Genomic DNA, 17532 nt, shown 5'->3' on the forward strand with positions numbered 1-17532 from the left:
GACTACTAACATGGGAGGGAAACTAACATAATAATAATAATAATTAGGGTTTTGTATCAAAGAGTTGATAACTGTAATAATAAACACAATAAAAACATTACATTAACTGAAGAAGTGTCTCCCTTTAGTATATAATACCTAAACTAGTTGAAAAAGCATAGTCATCATCCCGTGTTAACCATTATATCATCAGCCAGCCTTTGTCGTCTGGCCTGTCTGGTCTGGTCTTGGAGGGGAAGGAAAAATCAACGGTTTTTCTGCTCCTGCTTAAACAACACAAAAATCTTCCTTACACATTTCTTGCTAAGGCCGCACAAAATCTAGAACCCTCTTTTGGATGGGCATTCTGCAGCTCTATGGCCGGGGCGTCCACAAAAGAAACAGGCGCCACCAGAAGCCCCCCTGTTTAAAAACCAACCAAAAACATTCTTATGAGAAAATTATAAATTGACACATTTGGAAACCCTTAGAGACTATGAGTAATAGAATATTTACCTTTCCCTATTGCCTCCAGACTTTCTACCACCAATTAACCAATCATTTCCACTATCCCTTGAGGATGATGATCGAGACCAATTGTTTTCAGTTCTACCACCGCCACCACGTCTACCACCATCATCATCACGTCCCCAACCACCTCTTGAACTGCTGCTGCTTCTACCGCCCCTTGAACCTCCTCTGAAACCTGGTTCTCGTGCAGAGAATTTTCCATAAAAGTCACCTGGAGGACCATCATCTTGCAATTCCGGCAACTATAAATAATCACAAATAACCAGTTTTAGGGAACCGACCATTTTCTATATTAAAGAAAAACAATATATATACATATATAACCTTGGTAATTTTGGAAATGGTGTTTCCTTCCGGAAGCTCCATAGTCAGGAGCTTCTTAGCAAATTCCTCTGGAAGATCAAAGACGGCTCCTTGAACCTGAGAATACAATTTTATTTGATATTTTTGTTCATCAGGATTTGTCTATCCCCATTATCAATCATTTCTTCAAGCAAAATACACTCACTTTATTCTTTACAATATCTTAAATAAAGTGCCCCATTTGAAAAGTATCTGGTTTAGATGAAGAACACACTAATAATTTCTCACAAAAACAGTAAGGTTTGTTAATGAATAAGTTAAGTTTTCAAACATAATTTCATAAATCATGTATTCATGTGTTTCCAAAAGGATTCTACTAATATTTTGTCCATTTGATCAAAGAGCCTTGTTTGATGTAGGTTTTAATGAAATAGTGGATTATTTAGGGCTTGATTGATGTGGTTTATTTGGATTTACTATTAACTCTACAAATCTAATCATAAATAAAAAAAAAATACTAAAATACTCTTCTTCTTTTAAAGTCAATAAAGTTAAGGCTACTTTTGTTAAATACCCAAATAAACAGTTCTTTTTGCAAAGCAAGATTTTCTTACCTAATATTCCTATTTTTTTCTCAAAAAAAGGTCAAATAAATGGCTAAAAAGATAAAGAGGATTGTAGTTGATGATTTGATTGATAATGCGATTGATTAATGATGATATAAAGAGTTATTTGGATTAAATTCAAACAAACCTTTTCATCGGCAATTATCTGTATTTTTCCAAGTTCACCCGCAGCAGCAGAGTAAACGTCTGAGACGAAACCAGTGACGGTTCTAGCAGATAAAAACCCTCTTGAGAGGCTTCCTGCCTCACGTATCAGCTGAAGTGTCACCCATCCCTGATATAAATTCCCAAAATAAAAAAATAAATAAAAAAAGATAAAACAAACAAACAAACGCTAACCAGTTAAAATAATTACCTGCTCTTGGGTAATTAAAGATCGAGCCGAAGGAGGTCGAGCAAACCCGGTGAGTTGCGCTATAGCAGCAGCAAGTGCACCTACACCCTTTTCCTCCAATAATTTCTGTGCAGTGGGGGTGAAGAACTCGACTGATTCAGCATGAACTCCATTGAGGGTAGCAACCACCTGCTCTGCTGATGACTCCAAAACTTCTTGATTAGATGGTGCACTTGCAAACTCAAACCTACATCCAACATCTCGTTCAAGAGATTTCACTGTTCTCTTTTGGCTACTGGTGAACATCAATATAGCTACTCCCTGTTTACCAGCTCTCCCTGTACGCCCTGATCGATGCACAAATGTCTCTGGATCATTAGGAAGTTCGTAGTGGATAATCTGTAAAGAGAAAAACAGAGACCGGAGATGTTAATAAGTTCAAACAAAGGTATTCAAATCAATTGACATTTTTTATATTTGTTAATTGATACCAAATCGACATTAGGAATGTCAAGTCCACGAGATGCAACATCAGTAGCCACGAGAACGGTGAATTTTCCCTGTCGAAAGCCATTTAATGTTCGTTCCCTCTGGTGTTGGGATATGTCACCATGAAGTGCCTCTGAAGCGATGCTACTTGTTAGAGACATCGAGACTTCGTCAGCGTCGCGTTTGGTTTTGGTGAAAACAATAGTTTTACCACCCTTTGCATAAACCTAGAAAAAACATGAGAAGAATCTTATTCAGTATTCAAAACAAGAATGGAATAGAAACATAAAAATCATATAAATTCATTTCCATTGGAACTAAGGAAAATACCGTCACAAGGTCACTAAGGATAGTGCGTTTAGATGTTACAGTTGTAGCCATCGCATACAATTTGATACCTTCTGCAAGTTTTTCCTCATGCTCACCAACCTATGAAAACAAACTTAACTTTAGTTAAGAAGAAAATAAAGAAACAAAAATCGAAAAAACCAACTTTAATTACTTACCAAATCAATAGTAAGAGGATTGTTCAAATATTTCCTAGAAAGTTTTTTAATCCAACCAGGCATAGTTGCTGAAAAAAGCATACTCTGTCTCTTAGCTGGAAGCGTTTGCAATATAGTTTCTACAGCTTCCTCAAAACCAACAGCAAGCATTTGATCAGCTTCATCTAGAACAAGATATTCAACTTCCGATAAACTCAACGCCCCACTATTCAAAAGATCAATAATTCTCCCCGGTGTACCCACTACCACATCAACTCCCCGAGTAATTGCATTTTGCTGAATATTATAAGCAACTCCTCCATAAACACAAACTGTACTCAAATACGGTGCTGACTCCTTGATTTCCTTCTCTACTTGTTTAGCTAATTCTCTTGTTGGTGCAAGAACCAACATTTTAGCAAGTTTCCCCCTCCTTTATATCGTAAATTGACAAACAAAGTTATATCGATAAACACTTAAGATTGATATATTCAATGGAATGCTTACCTCTGGAAACTTCTGTCATCTCCTTCGCTAAGTTGTTTTAGTATCGGAATCCCGAAAGCCAATGTTTTCCCTGTCCCTGTCTTCGCTCGAGCAATAATATCTCGACCTTCAAGTGCAGGCAGTAACACGGCTCTCTACATTGAAACCAATCATTCAGTCATACATTAGGTTAAACAACAAAATGGAGAAATGAACAGTCTACTCACTTGAATAGGGAACAGATGTGTAATTCCACGTTTCTGTAGAGATTCAATTAACCGCTCAGGAAGATCCAATTCGGAGATAGCAAGTTCTTCTTTATCAACTACATTAAGTTCAGTATCCGATACATAACCGCGAACATTCAACAGGTCGTCGTCAAAACGACCTAATCCTTTGAACGCTTCCTCGCTTAAAACAGACGAATTCGGAGTAGCTACGGCTAAACAGACGGGACTTGCACCTGCACCGCCGCTACATCCGAACTTCTTGTAACGTAATTGAGAAGTGGATGAAGTTCTTAGGAGTGGGAAATGAGATATGGAGGATAGTCCTCTTGAATGTTCTCGAGAGAGAGATTGACATACGGCGGAAAGACAGGTGGTTGTGGAAGAACATGCCATCGCTTCTGTGGATGCCGGAGCGGTGGCTGCTCTGGTGCGGCTGCCGGAGATAGGAGAGAGAGGCGAGACGAAACGATAGAGAGAAAGGATAAGAGAAATGGCTCTCGGCTCTGGAGGAGGTTTAAGAAATCTGTGGCGCTATAAAACCTCCACCATTATTTGTTTTCTTCTGGTGGTTAGTAATCTCTATTAATAATAGATATTTTATCTCCTATTTTCTTTTTTTACTTATCTTTTCAAAATACGTCTTTCTGGGCCCTGGCCCATAAAACTATGGATTAATTGAACTTTTCTTTGAGATAACGAGCCGGCCCGGTTATGATATATGTAAGGCCCAATATACAGCGGGACTCTCGTGATATAACCACATTATAATTGCACTAGAGGATAAAGAGACTGAAGTAGTGAGTACATACATTATCGAGGTTTTATTTTTTCAATTAAAAATAATAATATAAAAATGTTAGGAATTCTCTTAGCCGATCTATCGATAGGTAGGATCGTTAAGTCGCGAGGGTCACGTTAAGAATCTGTTACGACTTGTTTCGTAAGAAGTGTTTTGGGTTCAAGAATCACGTTCTTGATCTATAAGACCGGTGAAATTCTACAATCAAAGGGCAGCGGAAGATTTTCGATAGAGAATTTAGGGGGAAGGGATAGAAAAATCAAGGGTGCGAAGAGAATTACTGTTAGTCTATACCAAACAGTCCATAGTAAATAATAATAGATGAATATGGCAGAAGTTCATATCTTCATTATTCCATTCATGGGTCCTTGGGGAAAAAAGATCAGCCTTATATAGGTGATGTCTTGCCCCAAAATATTCGGTTACAACAATAACTAGAAAATAACAGAATTCAGTTTGTAAAGTAGAAAAAGAAAGCAAAACAAAATAATAATACAACAAAACAGAAATCTGGCTCATGTGCACACTAAGACCGAGACCGGGTGCCGAGGAACGTTGCTGGAATTTATTCTAGGACCGAGGCCTTGATTTTAGACCCTAACATTATCTCCCCCTTCAAAATTCGTCGCCCTCGACGAAATAAGACCGTGGTCTGCCGAGTCTGCCGAGCCTCTAATGCGCATGCTCAATATTTCAAAAAATTCGGTCGGACTTCAGCAAGTCCCGCAAGTGTCGGAGTCTAGGACCGCATTTCTTAGAAGCCTTCGGTCTTCCTGCTCCACGACCAGTCCTTCCTTCGGCCCAGCACGCCAAGTGCAGCAAAAGGGTCATCTTTCTCCCGGGCATACTCTAGAATGTCTTCAAATAACCAAGCCCAGTCTTTTATCCAGACCAGCAACACATGCGCAACAACATAGCCATGTCTTCCGACTACCTTCCTGGCTGGTGTTCGGTTGTTGGGTTGCTGGGTTAGCCCTTTGATTATTTTTTGAAAATTTTCAGCAACGTCTTCCAAAACAAGTGAAACACTTTGGCATTCGTTCTTGCTGTTTATTTGTACCGTGGCATCAACATTATGATTTTCTAAGGCCTTTTCTAGCTGGCTGCCTTGTATTATGTTGACCCGCGACCGAGGGGCACCTTGCTGGACCGAAAAAGTGTGCAAGAAAATGACACGTTCGTCCCTTGTCTCAAGCACCAAAGGTGGGACATAAAAATCTGATTCTTGGACGGGTTCTTGAACGCTTTCTTGGACTTCTTGATGATCAGCCGGGGCCATGAACAATCTGGATTTGCACCTATGATTGGGCTCCCATTTTGTGCTCGGCCAGACCGTGTTAACAATGCATGGTTTGGGCAGCAGCGACGGTTTGGCGTTGTACAAGGGCCTGCGACCGAATCGCAGCAAGAGATCTTTCTTGAATTTATGCCACGTCAATGCTTCCATATGGTTGCGATTCCGCAAATATGATTCATGCCACGTTCTTGCCTCTTTTGAGAAGTGAGTGCGGACAATGTCCAGCTTTGTGGCATCATTCGTCTTGCTCTCCCTAAATATTTGCTCGGCAAATAAGAGTCAGCCCTCCAAATCAGTCCCATCAAATTCAGGAATATCAATATTTGTGAGCCGGGTTGGAGGAAGGTAGCAAGAAGCAATATTATAGGGTCGAGTGCCGGGATCTTGGCCATTATTAAACGCACCTTTTTTAATGGCTGTCAAGTTTTTTCCAGCAGCATACCTTCTGTCCATATTTTGCTGAAAAGCATTGTGCAAGGCAGTCTGTTCGGTCATATTTTGTTGCAGGGCAGCATTCATGGAGGCATATTGTTGGGTCAGCCCTTCGAGTAGGGTCTTAAGATCATCCATCTTTGCTGCTATCTGGTTTCTTTCATTTGAGAATCGTCTTGCTCTGATACCAAGAATGTTACGACTTGTTTCGTAAGAAGTGTTTTGGGTTCAAGAATCACGTTCTTGATCTATAAGACCGGTGAAATTCTACAATCAAAAGGCAGCGGAAGGTTTTCGATAGAGAATTTAGGGGGAAGGGATAGAAGAATCAAGGGTGCGAAGAGAATTACTGTTGGTCTATACCAAACAGTCCATAGTAAATAATAATAGATGAATAGGGCAGAAGTTCATATCTTCATTATTCCATTCATGGGTCCTTGGGGAAGAAAGATCAGCCTTATATAGGTGATGTCTTGCCCCAAAATATTCGGTTACAACAATAACTAACAAATAACAGAATTCAGTTTGTAAAGTAGAAAAAGAAAGCAAAACAAAATAATAATACAACAAAACAGAAATCTGGCCCATGTGCACACTAAGACCGAGACCGGGTGCCGAGGAACGTTGCTGGAATTTATTCTAGGACCGAGGCCTTAATTTTAGACCCTAACAGAATCTCAACAAATTTTCTAATTATGTAACATGTTATCGATTATTATACTATAAAACAAATATTTATAATATTAATTCTACCCACCAAGGTAACCCAGTGGTAAGAGTCGATTTAATAGACTAAGATGTCACGATGCGATTCCATCTGAAAGTGCTTTGAATTGAAAAGGAGTCCATGACTTTAAGTGTCATGTTAATTCTCCTTAAATAAAAATTATTTATAAGAATATTTTTCCATTTTATAAAATTTTAAAATTTAAATTATTTATGACATCGTAATATCATATAATACAAATTTAAGATTTTACATAAACCTCTTATAAAATTATAAGATTTTAATATTTAACTTTGATATTGTAATATTGTCATATTATTATATATATACTAACTTCTTTTTAAATAAAATAATTTTAAAATGGAGAACATTAAAGATATGTTTATGTTAGTTATATTTCATAAAAAATAACAAACTAAACATAATTTTTTAAATTTTTATTTATTAAATTAATATATCAATATTCATTTGAAATTAAACTCCTAAAGTCTTTTAAACTAACTTTTATCGTTGGACTAACTTTATATTAAAAATTTTAATTTCAATTAGAATGAAAATCATTAACTTTAGAACAAAAATCATATTTTCATAATTCTTTGTAATGTAACGTTGTTCTTAAATATTTATAATTTATATTTAACTTTCACATTAAATCATCTCCATCATTTGAAAGAAAATAGAAATCTCGGTCCAACCAAATCTTTGTTTTCAAGCATTACTTCTCATATATTGACCGTAGATATAAAATAAAAGTTATCCAACCGTCCACGTGTCCCCTGCATCAGTATTGTTTGGTACACCTGTTCTGCAAAACAAACAGAAGTTTATCATATTCTCTCTCCTCTCTCCATTATCCGTCGTCATCGGAATTCAATTCAATCCCCGTTGTTCTTCGATCTCATTCATTCATTGATTCATATAATATAATCAATTAGTGAAGAAGATAGATTAGCTAGGAATCTATGCATTGTTTATGTCTGATTCTCCGGTGGAGAGATCGTCGGACCTAGCTTGTCTCGATTGCAAGGAAGGACGCGGTTTCGATGGATCTGAAACTCGGAAGACGACGACGACGACGACGACGACGACGCATAAGTCAGACGGTATTCGATTTCATAATATGGCGAAACATTTACTTAGAAGAAAGAACAGACATCGCGGCGGCAATTGGTCGTCATCGTCGTCTACGCAACAACGAATCGGAAGTTCTAACAAGAGAAACGGCGGTGGAAGCAAGACGATCGGTGGTTGCTGGTGTTTCAAGGAAAGCACAACATTGGAATCGTACGTTGAGTCTCAAATAAGCGATCCGAATGGATCGGAATTCAATCACGAGATGCTTAGGGTTTTGATTGAAAAAAATGATTTCTATTCCAAGGAATGCAATTCTCATCTGGACTAATCAATCATGCTTGGATTTACTGGTAAGTTGTTAGAATTGAACATTTCTTTCTTGATAATGGATGCTGATTGATATTATTACTTGTGGTTGGATTAGTGATTGTTGATTGAGTGATAAATCTTTGAATCCTTGAACAATAAGGATTCAATATGGATTATATTATTATTGTTGATATTCTTGGATAATGTTGTTAGATTGTTAAATGAGATTTGCTTCTCCTGTATTTATTTGAAATTGTTCTTCATCATGGATGATCTTATTGAATGAAGCAAGAACATAACTATCCATCCATCTTCATTATCTGGAACCATATTATATATTTCTGTTTTATCAGTGTTTCTGTAATTATCTCAACAACCAATCTTGGTATGCTAATTTTAGATGACCTCTTTTGATTCTCATTAGAAATTTAAAAATTGGAATGCTTAGAAGAAAATAAAAATAAAATAATGGATGAAACCTTTTATGTAATTAGAGAATTAAATAAATAAATAATTTAAAGGGTTGTGTGTGTATCTAAAAATTTGAGATGGATTTAAGCTTACCTTTATCCTAATGTAAAGTTGTTTCTATTGAAATTGCTGTATTCAGTTTTTTTTTATATTTGTGATCACATCGAACTTTGTTTTAGTTATATATATTTATTTATTATTCATATTTAATACGAGTTTTAAATTATTTTTATATAATATTAAAAAAATTAATATATTTTTACATGATTGTAGTAGTTCATATCATTTATAATTTCTAAGATTTGTTAAAAAACCCGTTGAATTAAGTTAGAGAATTATTTTGAGAATCTAAAATCTCCGTAATATATTACATGATATGTCTGTATTTTTTTTTTTCATATTTAGTTTCTCTTTTATGTCGTGTTTAGTTTTTCTTTATGTCTTGTTCTTGTCATTACGTGTTTTTGTCATTATGGTGGGGGTGAACAAAAAAAGTTTGAGTAAAAGGTACGAGTGTTTTCAAAAGATTTTCAGATTTTGTTGAAATTGTTCGTTTGAAAATTTTCCGAAAAGCTAATCATAAGTCCTTCTTTCTATTGGCTCTGGTATCTAAGAAATTTTTTTATTCACTTTTTTTTTATTTATTTTCTAGATTATTATTTTTTTTTTGTTGCATATTAGTTGAAGTAGATTCTTCTTTTTATCAATCAAAACCCATTCAGCAAAAATTAAGTTGGCTCAATCATATGATTGCCTTTGTAATCCTCTTCTTTTCCTATTTCCCTAATTTCATCATTTTGATTTTTTCTTAAAAAAACATTAAACTTAAAAATTAATATATAGAAAGACATTAATAGATTTATTATTGAATTTTATTAAATTGATTTATTCAGAATATAAAATAAAATTATTTATCTTTTTGGAAACAAGTATATAATAGTGTGTACATATCAAATAATATTATAAAATTGAAAAAAAATGGGTTGGTTTAGAAAAATCATATATTATTTTATCTTAATTTTAATATACCTTAATTTCGGTAAGATATTAATATTATACATTTAGTTTACTAATATCAAATATATTTATTTCCTTATAAATATTATTGTAATTGTCGAAAAATTCTTATTCCGAAAAAAATTTGAGGTTCGAAAAATTTCAACACCAGTTTGCATGTCAAAAATATTTTAATAAAATATTAATTAAAACAATTTTCAAAATATATTTTAAAATTAATTAGGTTAGTATCAATTTTAAATATTTCATTGAATTTAAAATAATCAAATCACAATTTGATTAAAAAAAATTTCTATAGTATTGACAAATTTTATAAGAATTTGTTTAAGGAGTCAGTCAGACCTAAATTGAATGGTATTATTTTATTCCATTAGTTTAGCACAAAAAGATATATTGGAGGTTTGATTTTTGCTGGAATAGGTTGATGAGATCATTAAGGGATGCGGAAGTGATAAAGTGTCGGGATACGATGTGTTTACTTTGACTTTTTTTAAGAGGTGTGACATATTCTTAAGACAAGAATTATGGAAGTAATTGATCATTTTTATCGTTTTTTATCATTTGATAAGAGTTAGAACTCTACTTTGATATGTCTTATTCGTAAAGCTTTAGGGACTATTGATGTGAAAAACTTTAGGCCTATTAATCTCATTTTATTTTTCTATAAAATTGACACAAAATGTTTGGCCAATAAATTGAGAAATGTATTAGAGACGGTAATATTCAAGACTATCTATAGCAGAGTGTCAAATAAGGTATCAAATGAGTGTTAAAATAATATCAAATGTTGCAGCAGAGTATCAAAATTAAGTATTAAAATATGGGTATCAAATTTTGGTACGAGACCAAATTTGATGTGGCCCAATCACAGCGTGCCAAGTGGCAGCGCTGGTGGTTACTTTTTTGTTTTTGTTTTCTTTTTTAAATACACTTTTACATAATAATTGATCCAAAAATATATATATATATCATTATTTTTTATTTTTCGAGATCTATAAATAGAGACTTGGTTTGTGTCATTTGGACACCAAAAAATTTCTAAAATTTTCCACCATATTATCATCCTTGTTTATGGTTAAAAAAATGAAATTATGTATAAATGATGTGAAAGTGAGAAAAAGTGAAAAAATAATTTTGATACCTTGAATAACACTCTACTGTAGGATATGCTAAAAAGTGGTTGTTAAAATAGGTGTTAAGCTGACGTGACAGGGTATTAAATGAAAAAAATTAATACTCTGATGTGGATAGTCTAATAATCAGATGAAGTTCATCAAATATTATCAAATATATGATGTTGTATTAATAGTCAATGGGTGCATTGACAAAACTAATTCAAGAGGTGAAAAATGTGCTTTTGTCAAGTTAGACATCGAAAAAGTTTATGATCACATCAATTGGGAGTTTTTGTTTGATGTAATGGGCAGGAAATGAGTGTGAAATGGATTGTGTGAATTAGATTGCGTCTCTCGACGGTTAAGTTTTCTGTCATTATTAATGATCATTTTTAGGGATTTTTCGAAAGTTCCCGAGGGATTAGACAGGGTGATCCACTCTCTCATTTTTTGTTCGTTATTGTTATGGAAGCTCTCTCATAAATGATAGTGTTTGTAAAAAACTCGGTACTCATTCGTGAAGTAAGTTGTGGGTCAAGAAGATATCCTTTTTCTTTATCACATTAGCTTTTCGTTGATGACATGCTTTGCATTGTTCATGTTACCTACATGAATTTAAAAACCTTCGGATATTTTATGGGTATTCGGTGCATATACTGGTCTTCGAGTGAATCTTAATAAGTCAAACATCTTTTTCTTAGATCTTATTTCGAATTGAAGAAGGATGATGTTGATAAATGTGTTGGGGTTCAGAATTGGTGATCTTCCATCAACATACATATTGATATGTCATTGAGTGCTAAATTACAATTCAATTTCTCCTAAGATCCAATTTTCACGAAAATTGAATGTAAACTATCTAGATGAAAAAATAAAATAATCTCGAAAGGGGTCGGGTAATTCTCATTAAGAGTGTGATGTCATCTATGCCCACATATATGATGTCTTTATTTATTCTTCCTAAGAGTGTGGCGGTAAAAATGGAGATAATAATGTGTAAATTTCTATTGGGATCCTCTAACTCATCGTTTTGTCATTTAGTTAGTTGGGATAAGGTTAAATATTTTAAAGATCAAGAAGATTTGAATATTTGAGATCTTATTTCCTTTAATGAGGCTCTTCTATCAAAATGGCGTTGTAGATTTGCAATGAACCGAATAGTCTTTGACATAGATGATCAAATGTAAGTATGGTTACGATTGGTCTAGTTGGTTCACAAAATATCTAATTATTCAGCGAGGTGTAGCATTTGGAGGGGAATTTATTCTATGTGGAAAAGTTTTCGTGAACAATCTAGATTCATTGTGAGAGATGGTTCTTTGATCAATTTTTGGGACGACAGTTGTTGTAGTGTCCAAAGTCTAGCTACGACATATCTTGAGATTGTTTCCATTGTTGAAATGCTACAATTAAGGACATGTTTGATCATTGATCTAGTGGTTTCACTAGCTGAATTAAATATAGAAGGAGATTAAACATTATGGAGAGTTCGTCTCAAAATAGAGTTTTAGTTTTGGTAAGACGTAAATAAGTGTCCCTATCTGAATAAGACGTTATGCGTTGATAAAACATAGATAGTTTTCATGTGGGACATTGCTATAAGTTGTTCTTTAAGATGAGTTCATATAACTTTTGTTGGGAGAAACTTTGGAAGTCAAATATTTCATCTAAGTTTTTGTTCTTTGGATGGATCGTTATTCAAGGTGGAATTCTTACGGATGATATGTTCATAAAAAGATATTGTATTATGGTTAGTCGTATGTGTCACGAGGATGTTGAATTAACAACTCACTTACTTTTTCATTGTTGAGGGTTGACTAGTATCTGAAGACTTTTGTGGAGTATTAATGTGATTCATTGGGTGATGTCTGACTCTTTGGGTTGTTGTTGGGAAATTTGAATTGATGTGGTTAATAAGGCATGCCTACATAATTGGGTTACCATCCCAATTATTTTTTGGTGGATTATCTAGTTTGAGAAAAATCGTCGAATTTTCATTGATTGTAGTCGTCTGATGCGTATCACATTCATAATGTTATTATTGCAATGCTTTCTGAAATTCATTCTGGAATGCTGGTAGAGTTCGTCGGGAAGTTAATCATTTTTTTCAAGGACTTACGAGCTCGATAACATAATTAGTACGTTTTTTGTTTTTTATTTTTATTTATTTCTCTTCATGTCATGCTTTATTTTTGTCGTTGATCTCAAACAATTTTTTTATTATTTTTAATATACATTAACTTTAAAAAAAATAACAATTTAATTAAAAAAATCTATATTAATTAAAAATAATAAATTTAAAATATTATTTATTTGATTAAAAAGTTGTCGTTTGATTTAAAATCAATAAAATGTCTATATACGTGTATAAATGTAATTTTACTAGAGATTCAATTGAGTTCGATGTTTGTTGATATTTAGGAAATGACTTTTGCATTATATCATCTGTACCCATTAAAGACGATCTCTACTTTTTAAATCTTTGACTTTTTTAAAATTATAGTTTTTATTACGTTTTATTTAACAAATTAATTTTCAAGTTCTAAACATGCATATATTTTTCTTGCATTTAAAATTGTTGAATAACACGATTGATGTTTATGATTTTTGAGATAATACCTGAAAAATATCCATCTAAGGCATTAGAATTAAAAAAATAAATTCAAACATGCATTTTTCAAAACATACCTGAATAAATTATTTTCTATTTTTTGGATTTTTAAAATATAATTTGGGGCTTCTAATTAAAAAATTATAATCCAAAACAAACAGGCCCTAAGACCGTTCTTCTTGGTCGCGAGCGCTGGTTCCTCAGTCGGATGCGGGTATCCTCCATCGGGTGTTAGGATTACTCGGTTGAGGATAGGATTCCTCGGTTGGGTGCACGAGATTCTCGGTCGAAAACCACGACGACTAGTTTTCTTAGTAAAAAATCAATCCCAAGCTAAAGTACCTCAATTGAATGCTAGAATTCCTCAGTCGGGGATAGAATCACTCGGTCGGGGTTAGAATTCCTCGATCGGGGCTAGAATTCCTTATTCGGGTATAGGGGAGGGTTCAATTTCTCGGTCGAAAATCAAACCCAATTGAATTCCTCGGTTGGACGCTAAGAACACCAAATTATAAGTTTTGTGATTTCGAATGAAACCTCCATTCTTTGATCTTAAAGGATGAGGAGCTTCGTCTGACCTCAAGGATTGTTTATAATTTTATCCGATGAATCATTCAACCGGGATGATGTCTCATTCGATTCCAACAACTCTTGAGAAAAAATAGAGATTTTGATTTTAAAGGTTTAATTAGGTATAAAGAGGTTACTAATAGTTTCCTTATGCACATTAAGATCTGGTAGAACCAAAACACAAACAATGATGGTTTATTTTAACCATTTCAAGAACTGCCATTTTTATTTTTATGAAAAATTTCAGTTTTTGATCAAACATGATCGAAATTGCTTGGAATTGATCTGAACATACTCCTAATACTTCTAGTAAAAACAGAAACCTAATTTTGAAAATTTTTAAAATTAAATTTAGGTACTTTTGATTTAGGTCGATTGATTCGAATTGGTTTCGACAGAAAGCTCCAAAATGATCTTAAGATAATTTTCCAATCGAGCAATTGAACAATTAAGCAATTCTCAAAACTTGTGGAACCAAAATGTAAAAATTTTCAATTTAAATTAATAAGTTGAATTACAATATGAATTGAAGTTTACTATGAGTTGAAGAACATTCATGAACTCTTTTAAAATATAATATTATTTCAATTAATTATTTAATCATGATTTGATCTTAATTTTGATTATCTTGAATTTATTTATTCAAAATAATTATTTTAAAATTTATAAATTGGGTAAGTGAAATTTTAATGTTTACATATTTACTTAACAAAACGGGCTGTGCATTGTGATGCAAGGACACAGTGATTATAAAAAATAAATACTAAAATTTAAAATTATATAAATGCAATGTTCAAATTTTATGTTGATTTTAAAATATAAAGTTTTATTAGCTTAGTTGGTTAAAATTTTAAACGTAATCTTTCAAATTTGCGTTGTTGTGTGAGAACTCAATATTTTAATAAAACTTTATATATATATTATAAAAAAAATTAAAATATATAGATAAATCCTTATTAGTTTAGTTAGTTAAATTATTTTAATTATATTATTAGGTTAAAAGAAGTTTATATATATATATATATATATATATATATAAATTTAACCGCTTCAATTTTTTTATGCACGTTTACCGAGAACAATTGCCAAGAACTTTCTTCCGCTTTTAGAAATATTTTTGTCACCTATAGCATTATTCCACCTACGGTGATAGTTGAAATTTTACCGATAGCATGCATCTGCCCCCAAAAATAAATATTGTTACCGAGAACAATTGAATTTAGCTCTAGGTAATATTTATTTAATAGTTTTTTTAAGGGTTTTCTCAGATGCTCTCGGCAAAAATCATATTATTTTACGCCTTAGTCCTTGTCTGCCTCTTTCTTCTTTTCTTCCTCTCTTCTTTCTCTCTCTTGCGATTTCCAGCTCTTGTCCCCAACGCTACGACCAAACGAACATCGGCACTACGAGATCGTCCGCCCCTCAATCCCGCGCTACGAGATCGGTAAATCGTCTATCCTTTTCATTTTCACTGATTGATTGGTAAAATCTCTTTTCTTTTTCATCGATTAAACTTCTTTAACAATTGACTTCTTTTATTTATTTTATTTTCTTCACAGTAGACTAGTTGCTTGTTTATCCTTCTCTAGACCTATCTATGACCAATTTTCTAGTGGTTAAGCCGAATGAACCCTCGTCTTGGTATCATTTCGAATTAAAACTTTGATAAGTGATATGAATTGATAAAGAATAGCTGATGCTTATTGAATAGTTGAATGTTTAACCTAGTTGTAAATCAATAATTGTTGATTCTTTTCTTAAAATGTTTGAGCTATTGTCCAAAACCTTATCAAAATTATTCATCTTTAGTTGAAATTTTGTCAAATGATATTTAAGACATCAATGATATTAGATAATATTTTGAGGCCATTTGTTTAGGGCATTTGTGAGAAAAATTATCTTGAAGTTGTAAATTATCTTCTGCGTAAAAGTTATATTTTTTCTCCTTCAATTCATAATGTACATTGTTTGAACCTGGTGCATAAATTTGTCACCCACAAAATAAAGACGCCTCTTCCATGTTAGTCACCTTGGGTAATATGCACCTAAAGAAAATTATATATGTACACACATATCAAACCATTTGTTTTCCTTTAAACTTAGAGATACTAAGGCATCACTCTAATTTTAAGATGCAAACTTGCAGATAATGTAATAAAAAACTCAATCACTCAATTATTTATTTTCCACATTAGTTTGTAGATAATGCAGTAAAATTCCATTCATAATTTGTTTGTCCTTGTTGTAATAATGGTAATGCTTCAATGAGATTGACAATTTGACAGAAAGAGTGTTATATGTGTTATGGACATTTTCTTCACCCTAACCACAGATTCCCAGAAAGAATGTGAAGCTTTTTACGGTAATACAGAATATCGAATGACCCTTCCATTATTGTCAGGTACAGAAGCCTATATGCAAGCTCGGAATTTAAAAGAATGAAAATTCGTCAAGATGTGCGATGAGATAATTGAAACAAATTATCTATATTCTTTTTCTACCATACTAGAAAACTCTATTTTTGAGACATAATCTAGATGTCATGCATATTGATAAAAACATTTGCGATAACTTTATCAGAACAATGATGGATGTGAAAGAGAAGACAAAAGATGGACCGAATGCTTGAAAAGATTTACAATAGATGAGAATAAGACACTCATTACATCCCATTGAGGTCGATGAAGTTCTCCAATGTTTTGCTGCCCTATACGCACTTTCTCCTAGTCAAAAGAAAAAATTATGTGAATTTAAAAAAAAAAAGATGCCGGAAGGATTCTATTCTTACATTGCGGGTTGTGTTAACTTGGATGAAAAGAAGATTCGGAGTTTAAAGAGTCACAATTGTCATATCATATAAAATAGATTCTTCATCTAGCGACATGTGGATTAATTCCGATTATCGAAGATGTCTACGATGTAGTTGTGAATCTATCGAAGTTTTTCCGATTATTATGTTGTAAGTCATTAAATAAACGTGACTTGGAGCAACTTCAACTTAATATTGTTATAATGTTGTACAAGCTAGAAAAAATATTTCCACCATCTTTTTTGACATAATGGTTCATTTGCCCGCACATCTGGCGTTCAAGGCTTTTCTTGGAGGACCCGTACACCATCGATGGATGCACCCTATTGAGTAGTACATGGGTACATTGAAGAATTATCTTAGAAATAAAAAATTTCTCGAGGGTTCAGTTAGTGAAAGTTATCTGGTGAATGAAAGTATTAACTTATGTACGAGATATTTGGAAGATCAAGATCCCCGCGTATTTCAGTGCGAGATTCAACCATATATGTATTTATATGTTTAGAAGAGTTATCAAAGGGAATTAGTTACACGTACAAACCGGGTGATCGAGAGATGGCTCATTCATACATATTAAAGAACTGTCCGGAGGTATAATCTATTTACAAGTAAATGCTCAATTAGTACTTGTACATTTATCTTCCAATTTACATGCATGGACTCAAGGTTTTTATTCAAATTGTATGTCGCGAGTTCAAGAAAAATATGATAATCATTTCATACCAATTGATGAGCGTGATTGTCGTTACGTAGCCTATTTCAAGACAAGAGTGAGTTACAATTGTTGTATAATTTTATTGTATTACATTATTAAGGCTAATCTTACTCGTCTCTTATT

The 17532-nt window shown here is 33.2% G+C and overlaps 2 protein-coding genes across 2 annotated transcripts; one reads left to right on the top strand and one right to left on the bottom strand.

Moving 5' to 3' along the window:
* Nucleotides 1–6: 6 nt before the first annotated feature.
* Nucleotides 7–4002, bottom strand: LOC124923773 (DEAD-box ATP-dependent RNA helicase 3, chloroplastic-like). Its single transcript, XM_047463743.1, has 10 exons — nt 3461–4002; nt 3255–3388; nt 2769–3180; nt 2593–2691; nt 2265–2489; nt 1795–2172; nt 1567–1713; nt 835–930; nt 496–752; nt 7–402 (listed from the first exon to the last, which is right to left on the bottom strand). Exons 1-10 carry the CDS (start codon nt 3854–3856, stop codon nt 321–323), a joined length of 2226 nt encoding a protein of 741 aa, XP_047319699.1. The 5' UTR covers nt 3857–4002; the 3' UTR covers nt 7–320.
* Nucleotides 4003–7534: 3532 nt separating this feature from the next.
* On the top strand, nt 7535–8294 carry LOC124927748. The gene has a single exon (XM_047468213.1). The coding sequence runs from the start codon at nt 7692–7694 to the stop codon at nt 8118–8120; it is 429 nt and encodes a 142-aa protein (XP_047324169.1). The 5' UTR covers nt 7535–7691; the 3' UTR covers nt 8121–8294.
* The last annotated feature ends 9238 nt before the right edge of the window (nt 8295–17532 follow it).

Source organism: Impatiens glandulifera, chromosome 2 (assembly GCF_907164915.1).
Source record: "Impatiens glandulifera chromosome 2, dImpGla2.1, whole genome shotgun sequence".
In the NCBI taxonomy this organism is placed as follows: Eukaryota; Viridiplantae; Streptophyta; class Magnoliopsida; order Ericales; family Balsaminaceae; genus Impatiens; species Impatiens glandulifera.